At 49.1% G+C, this 15,562-nt stretch overlaps 1 protein-coding gene across 4 annotated transcripts in view; it reads right to left on the bottom strand.

Moving 5' to 3' along the window:
- Positions 1-539: 539 nt before the first annotated feature.
- Positions 540-15,562, bottom strand: part of Eif4e2 (eukaryotic translation initiation factor 4E family member 2) — a 30,453-nt gene continuing 15,430 nt past the window's right edge. For 2 of the 4 annotated variants that reach the window (XM_059277895.1, XM_059277897.1), the window contains exons 5-7: positions 14,896-15,048; positions 14,662-14,798; positions 12,881-13,143 (exon numbers count right to left, since the gene is read on the bottom strand). In XM_059277895.1, the coding sequence (XP_059133878.1) occupies positions 13,071-13,143; positions 14,662-14,798; positions 14,896-15,048 (363 nt within the window). In that variant the 3' untranslated portion in view covers positions 12,881-13,070. Of the gene's footprint in view, positions 2,977-8,444; positions 8,524-12,880; positions 13,144-14,661; positions 14,799-14,895; positions 15,049-15,562 lie in introns of those variants that run through there. The other 2 variants (XM_059277898.1, XM_059277899.1) reach the window with 2 other exon arrangements.

Genomic DNA, 15,562 nt, shown 5'->3' with positions numbered 1-15,562 from the left:
TACTCTCAGTTGAGGATAACTAACAGCCGCATTCTTTGGATGTTATATATGTAAGTTGACGCTGGACACACCTTCAATCCCAGCACTTAAGAACCAGAGCTATGAGGTTCATGGTAAATTCAGGGTCAACCTAGTCAACAAGGTGAGATCCTGTCCAACAAAACAGTAACAAAGATGTAAAAATGAATTACGGCAATCAGAGGGAGGACTGGAGATGTGGCTTAATTGGAGTACCTGACTAGCATGCATGAAGCCCTGGGTTTGATCCCCAGCACTGCATAAACTGACCAGGAATGTCAGCACATGCCTGTACTCACAGCATTTGGAAGATAGAGGCAGGAGACTCAGAAATTCAAAGTCAACCTCTACTATGGTCTGAGTTGGAGACCAGCCTAGGCTACATGGAACTGACGACTGTTTTCATTCTACATCTGTGTCTGCACCGTCCACCCCACCCCACAACGCTCTGGAACGCAGCGCAAACGGAGACCACCCGCCCAAGTCCCCACTTCCCTTGTATGAACAGGTCCACAGGCTGCTCTTGCTGATCCTTTCCATTTATTACTGCAGTAGACAATCCTCTCAAAGTGCAACACTACATCGTCTGACACAGCCCTGCTCCGTCCCCTCCAGCAGATACTTGGAAATTCATTCTTGGAGCACTGACAAGCTTTTCCCTGGATGAAGTATTGCCACTGCCAGTGTCACAGGGAAATACAGACACATGAACAAAAGGACGAAGGGAAAGGCTCTTTGAGAGGAGTGGGGCCAAGAAGGCAGAAGGGAGAACAGCCTGAACACGACTCTCCCTTCCCTAGCAGCAACTATCATGCTGGTCACACTGGCTCTGGGGACCTCTACCTGTTTTGAGAACTGATGATACCGTAACCACAACCATGTGGTATCTCAGCCTACCAGAGTCCCATGGAGTCAAATAAATGGAGAGACTTCTCCAGCCAGTTTACAAAGAATGGGTGGCTTGGGTAAACCCACCACTCAATTTCTCCTTCTAGCTGTTAGGCAGAGCACCTGAAGAACACTGGGGTGGAGATGCTGCCTGACCGTGAGAACCCCTCACTCTAATGGGAGCAGGGCCAGCACACTTCGGAGGGGAGGAAAAACCCAACTGTCAAATACTGTACTGACCAAGATGGGAAACCACGAGCAGCTCTAGAAAACAGGAGATTCAAATATTTGAACAAATGAGTTAAAAAAAAGGCAAAACAAAACATCTAACCACTAGGCCTGACACAGGCCTTACACACACACACACACACACACACACACACACACACACACACACACACGAGAACCAGAGAGATGCCCAAAGGAAGGCAAGTCCAAATGTCTGCTCTTTGGGATTTTTGAGGTGGCCTGAGCGTAGGCAAACGTGAGGCCCTGCCTTGGTCAAGCCTCCAGAGGCAGCCTTTGCCTCCTCGGCAGCCAATGACGCTCGGGTTTTGCCTGAGCCCTTCACAACTACCCCAGAAGGCATTCTTCAGATTCCTGGAGTTTCAATCGCTGCTGGACATCGTTCTCAGATGGCTTCACCCACAGGAAAGACCTCCCCTCTGGGGCCCTGCACTCTCTCTCTCAGGAAAAGGCACCCCCAGACAGCAGTGACTCGAGGGGGGCTCAGGAGCTGGAAAGCTGGAAGAGAGTATCATGGATTCAAGGAGATGCTGTTAAATTCCGAAGTCCTGAGACCCATGGCTGAGGACCCGAGGCTTCAGGGACATGCTTTAAAGAGAGGCCTTAATTTAAGGTACTGCCATCTCGGCTCACAAGCGCCCAGTACACAGAGCTACTTGAAGCTGCTGTAGCTGCCCATTTCTTCCTTGATCTTGGGTGCTCTTCTGAACTCTCTGGCCTCAGGCTCCCAGAGTCAGATCACCCAGCTTCTCTGATGAGGACATGCCTGCAGGAGCCTTCTGAGCATCAGGAATCTGGACAATCTGTTTACATCCAGGCAACGAGGACCAAAAGTCTTTTCCAACCACAGCAGACAGACACAGCCATCAAATAAACCATCCAGCAAGGCTGCCATTTCTCCAGATGTCTGTTTCAGCACTGTAGGATCTACACAGAGTGTTAATGTGGCACTAACCAGCTGTCACTCCTCCTCCATGAGGGACATGCAAGCCCCACAGACCATGCTTAGCACATAAGTCCCACTCATATGCGGCTGGTTTCAGTCACTGCCCTCAGCTCTAACCCCACATGAGGGATCTTCACTATAATCTAGCTTCTGACTGAACTGCACTCTCCTCCAGCTTCTCTTACAGGGCGATACCTTAGGTTTTACCAGCAAAACCAGTGCTGCCCAGGATCACGATTTAAGTGCTGCAGTGCTTAAGAAGGAGAGTCCCACTGGAGGGAACTGGAGGTGTAAGGCGCAAAGGACACAGAATCCTAGGCTGTCATCACATCCTAACATGTTCAGAGTGGTGGGCTTGGGGGGGAGGAACACACAATAACTTAACAGCAGAGCTGGAAGAGGCATTCGGTTCTCTTCAACTCTAAGCAGAGGCTGTTCCTGGATGTGCAAGCATTCATAATACTGATAACGCTCAGCTCGGACCCAGCACGGGGCACATACGTGTGGTCGGTAATCAAGTCCTTTGCACAGCAGGAGAGCACAGCAGGATGCCAAGAGGCATCTGGATAGCACACAACAAGGAAACAGCTGCACTCCTGCCCAGAACCCATTAGAGTGTCTGTCTATTACAAAGTCAGCTTCCCCAGGTTTCCTGCTTTATAAAGTCAGCAGTGCTGGAAGGTGTCTAGCAGAGTCCGTCTTCCAGGAACGAGTGCAGAAGGGGAGCACATGGCTCAGGTACACCCCTTCAGTGAGCAGACAGAAGGACTGCCTGAGCCTCGCATCCATTTCAGACAAACACACAAACAGAAAAGGATTATTGCCAGCTTGTGCACTTTCACAATGTGATTTTTGTATTTCGAAAGCTTGAATTGTCCCTGAAAGAGAAAATGGGAGAAAATAAGAGTATTCAATATGTGGACCATCTAGATATAAACACACACACATGGGGGAGGACTTGACCAGCTCTCCAACTCTCCACACCCAGCCCTTCCCTGCCAGTCTAAAGTCAAATGGCAGCCTGCCTTCCAAGTCCCCACAAAAACTTCCAGTCTGTCGCTTGGAAAGGCAAAAGGTTAGTAACTCCTCCAATGCAGGCGAAATATTAATGCATGCAAAGGCTCACAATGGGATACTACAGCTTTAAAGAGAAAAAGGGAGCAGCTTTCTGCTAGTATAGAAACATCTCTAAGAGCAACCGACATCTCTGCTACACAGCAGTGGGTACACAACAGCTGCCTTTGATGGAGGTGGAGAGAATAGAGGCTCCACACAGACTCATTTGCCTGCATGTATCACTTTAAGAAACTCTGAGACACACCAAGTCACCTAAGGTAGGACAACAGGGACCCAATGGCAAGTGGGCAGGTGAGACAGGGAGGTGGAAGACACAAGCAGACCATGCAATAAATAAATCCAACCCCAGCCACCACAGCTCAGTTTAGAACAGAATAGCATCTTCAGAGGGTGTACCCTGCTACCAGCAGAAACGCTTTTCCTGAAAGAGGAACGTGGAATGTGGCCCCAGTGTGTGTCGTACGTGCCGTCTACTGGGTGCAGGCAGTCCTGACCTGACCACCGTTCCCGTCTCACACTAGAAATCCAGCCACAGCTCAACAGCTCACATCACCTGAATCTCAAAATCCCATGGGTTTGTTCTGGCAGGGACTTTAAGGTCCAATCAGCTGCTGCCCTAGCCCAGGGTTTTGGGTTTAAATGCACCAGAAACTCTGAAAAACCAGAAACTCTGAAACAAACTCTCATGACTTAGACTTCTGAAGTCAACTCCTCTTCCATTTAAAGGGTCGTTGTAGCATTTAACTGATCTTTCTTAACATTGCTACATTGAACTAGGCTATGACAGCTGGTCCAGCGTAAGTAATCGATGAAGGGGGAGCGTGCTCAGGCAGCCACATGACAGGTCCCTCCTGCTACTGGCTACTGGAAGGAAGCCGAGAGTGACCAAGAGCAAACACCAGCTGTTCTGTATGCCAGGAGATGGGTGAGCTGCTCTGGAGGAACTGGGGAGAATGACATGATTTCCGAAGTCCACCGGCCATTCTCTAACTGACACATGGGACCCTGTGGCTCATTTATCAACTGTTTTCATCTAAGGAGCTGAACACAAACCATTCAAAAGGGCAGAGTCCTCTGAGCTGTCACAAGAGGCAGCATAAGATGCTAAGGAGTCTTGGTTGAACCGCAGAGGAAAGCAGGAGGAAGTGATGCCCGAGGGTTCTTTCTGAACTCTCACTGGTGTGCTCTGTCACTGAGTCTGCACTTCAGGCGACACCTCTTCCACACACGCCACCTGCTGAAGTGACCGCAGCAAGTTTGCTCTGCCCCATTTCGTCCCTCTCAGTGCCACCTCTGTGCCCAGATAAGGCTGGAGAGAAACAAGTCTGCTCTCGTGAGAAGGATGAACAGAAGGCAGGGCGGTGACAGGACCTTCCAACTCAGAAGAGAGGCAGAAGTCTGTCTCCTGGGTAAGGAAGTGGGTAGATGAGTTTCTGGATCCAGCACAGCTATGCAGGCAGGAAGAAGAGCTCAGCTAAACACTGATCTGGGGTGCTGGGGTTGGGCCAGAACCGGCCCTCACTCTGTGCAGGCCACTGCAGAGCCCTGCCCCACTTTCCTTCAGCACTCAGGTATTACTCTAGTTACCCCATCAGGGCTCTTTCTAGTAAGAAACCTAAGCAGTCTGACCCTGCAAAGGTCCATTTGCAGGATGGAAACGGAAGAGGATCGGAAGAGCCAGAACCCAGGAGCCTCCTTCCGGACTGACAGGAAACAAGGAGTAATGAAGGCAGGTGGCAGGCCCTGCCGAGGCAGGCTGAAGCAGGTGGACGGCGGCGGCGGCAGTGGCGGCGGTGGCGGCAAGCAAGTTGAGAACATTAGTGCCAACTTTTAGTCCGAGCATGTTTCCCTAGACTCAGAACTACATTCAGTGAGGTTCTAGCTACAGCACAAGGACGTAGGTGACAGGGGAACAGACAGAAGACAGCAAGTGGCAGAGGCTGGCACAGGCTGCCTCCCGGCACTTGTCCTGTCTGCTCTGGGTGCAGCGTCTCTCTATGGGATCCTTGCTCAATTGGAACTTGCTATAGACCTGCTGGCCTTGTGATCCTCCTGCCTCAGTCCCTGAGTGCTAAGATTATAGATGAGTGCCATCCCACCTATCTGTGCTTCTGTTCTTTTAAAACAAACCACGACCAGAACCCAACAAATCAAACCAACCAATCACCCAAACAACAACCAAACACTACCAACTAGCCCCTGGTGATGATGTGCCGGTGCACAGGTCATCTCAGGGTCCATCTGAGCACATAGGACACCCGAGTTCCCAGGCCCATAGCCCTAGAGGAAGTCAGAGGAATCCTTAGAGCTCTAAGTTATGTTCTCTGGAGATCTCAGAAACTCCAGAGATCCCCATCCAAACTGGTTCCTAAGCTCATATTCCCAGCTACCTTGGGGAAAACTATTGTCCAAATATTCTCAAATGACTTTCTCATTTTCTTTGCTTCAAAACAGTCACTTTTTAACTCAAGTTCTAACTTTGAGAACAATGGGTTAAGGCAGGGGTTAACTCCCTTGGACAGAGGGACACAGCACTTCCCCAGAAGGATGCCTTCCTCTGAGTATCTATCTCTGCACCTTTGTCCAGTGGTAGCACCAAAGTGACTCTGGGTCCTCAGCTGAATGCCGGGCCCACCCAAGTCTCTGCTCTGCAGAGTGGCTTGGATCTTCTACCCTGAGTACACCTGTCTCACCCCGGCTATCTGTGGGCTACTCTGGTGGATGGTTTTGCCTTCTTCTTCTCTCCCTGAAGATTCAAGCTGTAAAATCTTTTGAGGTTCAATGGGAGTGAACTTGAATCTCACGTCTTACTAACCAACCCCGACAGCTGCCCTGGCCAACACCACACTCTTATTCTGTCCATGCTAGCCCAGTGATCAGGTAACCAGGGTCCTCTCATCAACTCAGTGTACTTTTATTAAGAGCCATGGCTCCATAATGAAAGCTAGAGGAAATAGTCTTAGGATGTGTAAACACATAAAATAGCAAGTGGTCTGGGAAAAATATTACAAGGTTAAGATATATGCATGTATGGTTTTGTTTTGAGACAGGACTTCACGGAGCCCAGGTTGGTTATGAGCTTGCTCTGTAAGGGAAAATGACCCTGAACTCCTGAGGCCCTTGCTTCTGCCTTCCAAGTGCTAGAGGTATATGGATGAGTGGGGGCAAGGGTTATACTATGTGGCTCACTCTGACCTTTTTGGTAATCCTCCTGCCTCTGCCATGATAGGACTACAGGTGTGTGCCACTCTACCCAGCTAAAAATATCTAAACAGCAGTTTTTCTACCAATTTTCTTTACAGATTATGATCCATTTGTGTAGGGAAACAGCAAAGCAAGAAAGGAACAGGAGGCTAAGATGTCATGTGGCAGGTGTCTACATCTTAGAACACCTCTCAGTGAGAAAGAAGACCCACTAAGCAGAAGTGGAATATGAGGTCTTTTCAAGCTTGTTAAGGCACGCGATGGGCTTTTTGGATTTAAATCGGAATGTCCCTCACAGACTCCTCAGCCCATGCTTTAAGGCCACCTAAGCCATCAAGTACATAAAGAAACATGAGGGGGCTACAGAGAGAGAGCAGACAATTATTCAAGGATATGACTTCTCCAAACAAGTCAAAGGTATTTTACTTGGAAGAATTTAGAGTCTGCTAAGGAAGAAGCCATTTAAAGTTTCTAGTTTAAAGATTTTTGGGGTGGGTGGGTGGGTGGGTACTGGAGGCAGGGGACACACAAGATTGCAACATAACCCAGGTAGGCCTTTAACTCACCATCTCAAACTCTTAGCAATCCTCCTGCCTCAGCTTTCTCATTGCTGAGAGTATAGGTGTGAATCACTATGCCTGGCCAAAACTTAATTTGTAACAAAATTGAACTATTAAAATTGGGGTGGGGAGCGGGAGCTCAGTGTGGTGGCTTATGCCCATAATCCAACCCCTCAGGAAGTGGAGACAGGAGGATCAGGGGGTTAGGGTTATCTCACTATACAATAAGTTCAAGGCCAGCCTGTGCTACATGAACTCTGCCTCAAAACAAAAACACGAGCTGAGGAGGCAGCTTAGTGGGCAAAGCACTTGCTGTGCAAGCCTGAGAACTTGGGTCGGAATTCCCAGAACCCTCCAAAGCCCAGCAGGATGCTGCAAGTCTAACCACCACGCTCCTAAAAGGAAGGCAGAGTCAGTGCAATCTCTGCAAGCTCTGGACCAGCTGACTTGGGTATGCAGCAGTGAGTAACAAAGAGACCCTGCCTCAGACAAGGTGGAAGTTAAGGCAGACAGCCAAGGTGCTGTGTATACACACACACACACACACACACACACACACACACACACACACACACACACACACACCCTATTCACCTATTTAAAAAACAAAAAAGGGAGTTGGGCACACCATCCACTTTTGGGAACCCTGTAACTGGTCACCCTAGATCACACTGGACCACACAGCACCCAGACTTGTAGTCACCTGCTTCTATTCCTCAGTGTCACCTCTTTTAGCTCATCTGAGAGTGGTAGTCTCCTTTTTTGGAAAACCTTCATTTCCTTCTTGGGGGCAGGCGGGGGTGCTCCTGAAGCAGCTACTGCAGAGGCTCATGGTGCCTGACGTCTAAGAGAAGGCTCTCATTGAGGAAAATATTCCTCTTCTTTCAGCTAAACTTACCCAGTTTCCCTCTGTTAGAGACGGCCATGGCCTGGACACTCTCCTGATGAGGTAGATGCTGGAGCTGGCCCAGCCTTCCCTGCTTTGGGGTTCATCTCTGTCATGGCACCATGGTCTCTCACACAGCCCTGAAATCCACCTGTCTGCTGACTTGCATCGTGGAAACCAAATTTACAATATTGTTTCCTCACAACTGATAGGCAACAGCAGCAAATGAGAGACATACCCCTCACCTAACCCATACCAGGGTCTATGAAACTGTCCTTTGGTCACAGGACATTGGCAGATGGCTTAAAAGGGCCATATCTGAACAAAACAGAAGATACAGTGCATATTCACTATCAAGAAATGTCAGCATCTAAAGAGATCTCAGATCTGTTGGTGCACAGCACCAAATGGGAGAGCAGAAGCGGAGGGCTGGTGACCTACACAGGCTTCACCCTGAGACCTGGGATCCAGGGAGGCAGTTTGGAACTCTTTGTTTCCCTGAGGCGTAATGCTGGCAGAGGCAAGCTGGAGGCAAATGGGAGGAGGGCATCCCCTTGGGGAGAGGGCTCCTATGGCTGAGGTATGTCATGGGGTTACAGAGAAGGTAGACAAGCCCTACCCTGAGTGTGAGAGACAGAGGGGGAGCGTCCGATCAGCGGCCGCTGCTGTTCACCAGGCCATGAAACTCCTCCCAGGCCCTGGTAAACCAGAGACAAAAAAACAACAGCACATTCAGATCAAACGCTTTGAACAGAAAGCAGACACCATCACCCCACCTCCCCCTTTGATGCCCTCCATGCTGACTGGAGACACAGGGAGCTGGGTATGAGTGGTGAAGTTCCCAGCAGGCTTTCTTCTTGGACGGGCAGGTAGCTGGCATTTTCGGCTTGCACTACTTAAGAAGTCTAGCCTTCACTACTTCCTTGAGGACTTGCCAGTGTCCTTCAACAGGGATAAAGGGAGGCCACTGAGGTCAGAGTTGAAGCTCAGCCACGCCCACAAACACTTCCATCTTGCTTCAGCAAAGTTCTTGCCTTTACTGCACTGGGTCCAGGGAACAGGTAGTGGAAAGCACACTGCTTCACTGGGCCTGACCCTGGGTAAAGCCAAGGACCCACCAGCACTATGGCTAAAGGTGCAACCCAGTTATGTCATGTCTTCTACTTCCCCCTTCCACCATGAGATGCTAAATCCGTCAAGGTTCTATCTGCTCCTGAAAACACCCATGAAAGTCCCACCTTTAGATTTAAGATGTGTGGGTCACGGCAGCTATCATCTCCAGCTACCAGAGCTTATTACAACTTCATGCCGGTTAACACCATTTTGATGAATGTAATTTAGAAATGTGATTAGGAAAGAATCAGAAGTGTGAGTGATGGGAGGACGCACATTCATAGCTCACAGCACAGCCAGTGCTCCACACACAGGTTGCCAGTGGTTGCTGCATGAAAAAAGGAGATCAGAACCCCCAAGTGTTCTGGAATCTCTCGCCATGCCAACTTCTCTCACATTTTTGTCCTAACCACTTTTCAGTTTGAAAGCAGTGATTGTCCTAGGCACTATATATCAAACTTAATGCCAGCCTAGAATTGACTAATGTAAACCAGACTGGCCTCAAACTCAAGAGATCTACCTCCTCTGCCTCGCCAATGCTGGGATTAAAGGCTTGTACCACCAGGCGAGGCAATTACTCTTTCCTTGGTTTAAGGTAGTAGCAGCAGTTGAGTGACAATACATCCCGCCTCTCACTACACGTTTAGTATTGTAAGTACTAAAATATATTACCAGGCACAACAGGCAGTTTTCCCTTTAAAAGAAGCAATAGGGAACTGGACAAGGTAGGACACACCTTTAATCTTAGTACTTGGGAAACAGAGGAAGGTGGATCTCTTGTGAGTTTGCGGCCAGCCTGGTCTACATAGTAAATTCCAGGATGGCCAGGGCTACATTGTGAGACTGTATCTCAAAAATAAAGTAAAATTATTAACTAAGGACGAGGTAATGTCTATCCCAGTTTCAGCAATACTTTCCCTATGCAAAATTTGTATTTTCCCCAGAATATTATCAGAGCTACTACTTTATGCCAACTGACTCCAAAGAAAAACCCAAGATTGTTTAAGTCCGCCAGAATTTGTTAGCTCCCAAGCTTTCTGGAGTGAGGAGTTGTACTACGTTCCTAAGGGATGCTGGGGACAGCTTCACTCCTCACTCTCCGACAATGACCTGGGAACTTCTCTACTTGAGGTAACTTAGAGGTCAACAAGAAATCACACAGCAGGGTGGAAGGTCATCTCATTTACCCTTTTGTCTCCAGAAGGGCCTTTCCCTACTATACCTGCCTCACAACAGACCACTGGTGCACATCTGGAAAACCACGGGCTCCATAGATCCTTCTAGTCCATTCCAGAACAAACTGACCTCCTAGTCCCTAAGCTCAGACATGAACACTCTGGGTTTGGATATTTCCTTGAATGGATTCAGGGGAAACCCAGCACTTGGCCACAGAATTTGGTGTACTCACTCCTATTCTCCAAGGCCAACCAGGTGTGAATTTCTAGTTACTTTCCCTTCCCCTGGCATCCCAAGTACACTAGGTAACATCAAAACTTTATTTTTTAAAGAAGAAGTTGTGCTTATGTTTTGAGCATCTAAAAACAAACAAATCAGAGATTAAGATAGCCTACTGAGAATTCTGAGCAGATCCCAGTGACAGCAACAGAGAACCCTCTAAGGTCAACTGATCCCATCTCACTTACCAGAAAGCCAATTCTCAGAACAGGGGAACCTCATTTATGTGTAAATTCCATGCTTCCCTACCCCTGCCCAAAGCCTACAGGCATCAGTGCCTTGTTCTCAGCCAGCCCTCAACACCTAGAAAGGGGTTTAGTCACCTGCTAATGTGGGTACAGTGTACAATGCAAGGTTAGGCAGCTATGAAGCTAAAGCGGCCCAGTATCCCTGGTTATGACCGGACTAGGACAGAGTGAGTGGGCTGGCCCTCATGGGCACATTAAAGTTCTCTGCTGAAATACAATAACAGATGAGGTGAAGGAAGTCTCCACATTTGGCCTGTCTCTCTCCTTCTCCCTTACTCTGCAGAGAAACCCCACCAGTCTTCTGCAGCACTGTGCTCTATTATGGGAAAAGGGTCCTTTTGTTATTCCAGACCAGATGCACAAGGAATCAGTGAGGCAACTCCAAAGAGCAATTTTCTCACAAGACAGTGCTGTGTTAACTACCTCTGTGACAGCAGTACCCTGGTGGCCCTAGAATTGACTGTGAAGAGGATGCAGTGAGCCATTTAATGTAAGGACCTAACCCTGTGAAAACTCAAATCTGCTTCATTAAGAGGACTCACAAGCTGGGCATGAGCTGGGCATGGTGGCACACACCTCTAATCTCAGCACTCTGTCTGATGTGAAGCTGGGGGCCAGTGTGGCCTACATGGCCAGTTCCAGAGCTGTGACCAGACACAAACACAAGTGAGTAAGCTTTCCTAGGAAGTCAGCAGCACAAGGACCAGGCAAAATAGCCTGTCTATGGAGCAATGACTACTGGGTTCACCCAGGGATGCTGCAGGAAACCGCACCAGGCAGGGTGACCAGGGAAGGCTGGAAAGACAAACAGGTGACGGACTCTGGAAACTGGCTGAAACACAGCAAGCTGGAGGAATGCTTGAGTGAAGAAGCTGAGCAATGCCTAAAAACATGCCTCTAACTCAATTAGCAGCCCTCATCTCCAGAGCACTTGGGAGACAACCATTACTGTGGCTTCCTCAAGTCTCAGCAGACGCTGTTGACTGGCTCAACCAAGAGCCACAAGAACAGACCAAGCCAGGCCGACATCTCACATGTGCCCGGGATCTGAAGGGCTCTCAGCTCAGTCTTGCTGACAGACTCTAACTCTGGAAAGTGGCATCAAGTTGATTCGCTGGTGCAGCTAAAATGCACACATACCTCACAGTGAAAGACAGGGAGGGCAGAAGGCCCAAGAAAGCCAACGTCTGACAAGTGTCCACAGACAACAGGCTTTCTGCACTCCAGCAAATCTTCCTCTAGACACTTCAGCCAGTTTGGAGAGTGTGATAAAGCAGCACGGGCATCAACACTCCCAGAACATGGAGCATAAGGTCTCACTGTGTGTTCTGTGGACTGCTGGGCCACACAAAGACTAGGGTTAAGTCAGCCAGCTGGTATTAAGGCGTGTGCTGCTGCCAGATTGGACACGGCACTCTGGAACTCAATCTCGTGGTTACTTCCCACTCAAGCAACCCAGAGTTTACAAAAACGCTTTTTAATTTTTAGTTTTGGGGGTGGCTAACAAAGCTTGCTGAAACTCTCCATGCAGGTTAAGGGCCTGAAAGCCAAGCTGCACGCACACATAAGCAAAGCCATAGTACTCACAAGGCCAGTGTACATTCAGATTACCCCAGGGGTGAATTCCCCCAAGATGAAGGCACCTCTCACCCTAGACCTGGCACAGTAACCCTGGGCTGGGAGGAAGGAAGGGCTCTCACCAAGCAAGACTACCAAAGAGGAAGACAATCTACTATGCAAGAAAGGGAGGAGGCTGCCAAGCAGCTTTGGCACCAGAGAGAACACCCCATTAGCACAAAGCAAAAAAGTATGTATGCACGGCCACAGACTGACAGAAGCAGGGCTTTAGCTCCAAGCAAGAGATTTCTATGAACTAAAGGCAACTGGAAGTTAGCAAAGAAAAGCTAAGAACACCCCCTTTCCAACCGTAAGAGACTTTCAAGCTGGACCTGAACTCAGCTGCCACTCTGGGGTAGCCGTCGGTCTAACTGGATGGAAACTAGTACACTTGAGCACCAGGCAGTAGGGGCTTGAGAGCTAGATGTCACCTCATTATGCCAGACCGCAAGAGTCTAGGAATAAGGTACCATATGACTACGCAATAGGCATGTGGATATGAAGCTGCATTCCCTGAATGGCCCTGCGTGGAGAAGTCTGTGAGCCATCCCTTGACAATGGTGACAGTCAATCCAAAGGCCACATCTTGATGCACCATAAAGAGCAAGAGCATGAGACAAGCTGGTTTAGCACCATTTATTTGTGATCTCAGCTGTTGTTGTAGCTGCTGCTGTCAGCCTGTTCTCAAAGCATAACATGCTCTTCCGTTCCTCTTGTCCAGGACAGAAGGGTCTTCCAGGTGGCACGCCAACAGAACAAGAGACTCCGATGACGCCAGCTTCAATGATGGTGCCATCCAGAGAGGGAGAGGGTCATGGCACATTCAATCGCGGCTTCCAGAGGTTTTGAAAAAGGAGCCTTTGGGGGCCCAGCCTGCCTGGCATTCTAGTGGAAGTGCAAAAGGTAGCTCATTGGGAGAGGAAAAAGAGTGGGGAGCAAGGGAAAGTGGCATCTGGGTCTTGAGGAGGGTGTTACAGCTGCAGGGCAGGAGTCCCAGAGGCTCCTAGGTCCTGGAAGGACTTGTTCATGGGGTTTTACAAGTCAAGATGAACCACCTCCAGGTATCAGAAAGGGAGAACAGTGGGGAGTTCACGGAAACTACCTTTCCCCTTTCCTAACCAGGTGAAATGGGAACCTAGCAAACAAGAATCCTAGGGAGAGATGCAGACCTTTGGAGCTTGGACTAAACCTAGCAGAAGGGTAGACACTACCTCTATCCCGTAGCAGAGCGTACGACAGTCCTACTCTAAGAAAAACAGCGCTGATACAGGATTGCTGAGCCAAGCAACCAGGGCCATGGATGGCAAATGAGTACCAGTGGCTCCAGTAGTCAGAGCCAGCCATCTGCTATCAGACCAGCTCCCATGGCAACACTCCCAGGTAAAAACTGGCACCTAGCTGGTATAAGCAAACTCCACCCACAACATCGTATGTGAATGCATGGGGAAAGTCTCACATGGTCTGCCTGCTGATGAACACAACTATTGACTCACTATTGGTCTTCACTAGGAATGGCAAGAGGACAACATTGTACTAACGATGACAGCAAAACTACTTGGTCCTGTAAGAGCTTTCTTGCTCTGAGGACCCTCAGCTACAAAGAGGAAGCCAGCCTTACCACAACCTTACTGTTTACTCCTGTACTCCTGTCTTACAGCTGGAGAACCTGAAGCAGAGTTGTAGAGACTTGCCAAAGGCACAGACTGACTCAGGGCCACAGGAGACAATAAAGAAAGAGACCTGACTCCTGGCTGGCTGGCTTTCCATCCACCTCTGAGACAATCTGGCAGCCACTCCCACAACATATTCATAATGACCTGAGCTCATCTGTCCCTGTCCGAGGGAGCAAGCCCTCACCAGTGACTCTCAATGTGGACAGCACTGTTTTCTTTGTCCGTGACTCTACTTCCCTCTCCTCCTCTCTCACAACCCACCCTGCTTCCTCTAGACTTCAACTCTACCACAGAAAGTGGAGTCACCATCCCTGAGAGAAGTCAATCTCCCAAGACAAAGAAAACAGACTCCAGCTAACAGGTTCAACAGACATGCAAAGGTGGGGTCAGGGTGGGCAGGGAAGAGGAGTTTATCATCCAGTAAAAGTGTCGATGGAAAAACAGCCTCTGAAAGAGGTTTGTCTTCCACTGTAAAATGGTGGTTAGCACAGGAAGACAGGCAGCCTGTACAATGAAGCAGCCCAGGCAGGAAAACCGGTCTCTGCAGAAGGGCTCTCTGCTCCCGACACCTCACAGCAGCCCCTGGAGCCTCACTAACAACAACTTCAGCAAGTGACCAAACCCTACTCCACAACTCAAGGTCACGTATGACCACATGCGCCTGGGCCCAGCTATGGAGCTACTTCTGCTAAGCTAGGGACCTGTCCCCCCCAAGCCCCCCAACACGTACTTGATGCTGTCGGTGTGAGTTTTGTACTCCATAATGGTGTTGGGAGGTAGGTTAAGCACGCGCCGAAGAGTATCCCGGATTCGGGCTGTGGTTGCTTGGTCACTGGCAGTCTTATTCCATATAGAAATAATGTCCTCCTACGGGAGGAACAGAATGAATGATCAAACCAGCCAGAAGCAGCCATCTGAGAAGCAGCAGCAGCACAAGAAAGAACACTGGCCTGGGCAGACTTACCTGAAAGCGGACAGAGACCACAGCCCCGCAGATCTCCTCCCCAACCATGAACTGCTCCCCCAACATGGCCAGGATGAGATTCTCCCAGCAGCGGGACGCTAAGCCCTTCCGAAGTCGAATGATCCACTTGCCACCGTTTTTATTTGCATCATCCTACAGGAAGACAGAAAGCATCAACACCGTCCACAGCGTCAGCTTTGCACGCCAAGCACCTCTCAAGACCAGGGAAGTCTGGTCACTTTCTAACTCAATGTTATTTCAATGTTACTGAGAGAAGAAATAGGACAAAAAAAAGGCAGGCATCCTTGTCCTTGATCTACATCATTTTTTTTAAAAATAAATAGATGTTTTAAAAAGAATCCACTTTTTCAAGACAGGGTTTCTCTGTGTAGTTTTGGTGCCTGTCCTGTGGAGCTCTCTCTGTAGAACCAGGCTGGCCTCGAACTCACAGAGATCCACCTGCCTCTGTCTCCCAAGTGCTGGGATTAAAGGCGTGCACCGCCACCACCCAGCAAAAGAATCCACTTTTACCACAACTATTTTAGGAATCAAAGTAAAATAATGCCACATTTCAAACACAGACCACAGTCACCATGTGCTAAAAGCTGACTGTCACCAAGTACCAAGTCCACAGACAGAAGCTCGGATCTTAACAATTTAGTAGAGG

Source organism: Peromyscus eremicus, chromosome 13, assembly GCF_949786415.1.
Source record: "Peromyscus eremicus chromosome 13, PerEre_H2_v1, whole genome shotgun sequence".
Lineage (NCBI taxonomy): Eukaryota > Metazoa > Chordata > Mammalia > Rodentia > Cricetidae > Peromyscus > Peromyscus eremicus.
Note: the sequence above shows the minus strand (reverse complement) of the source record. Positions and strands in the feature narration are given on the sequence as shown.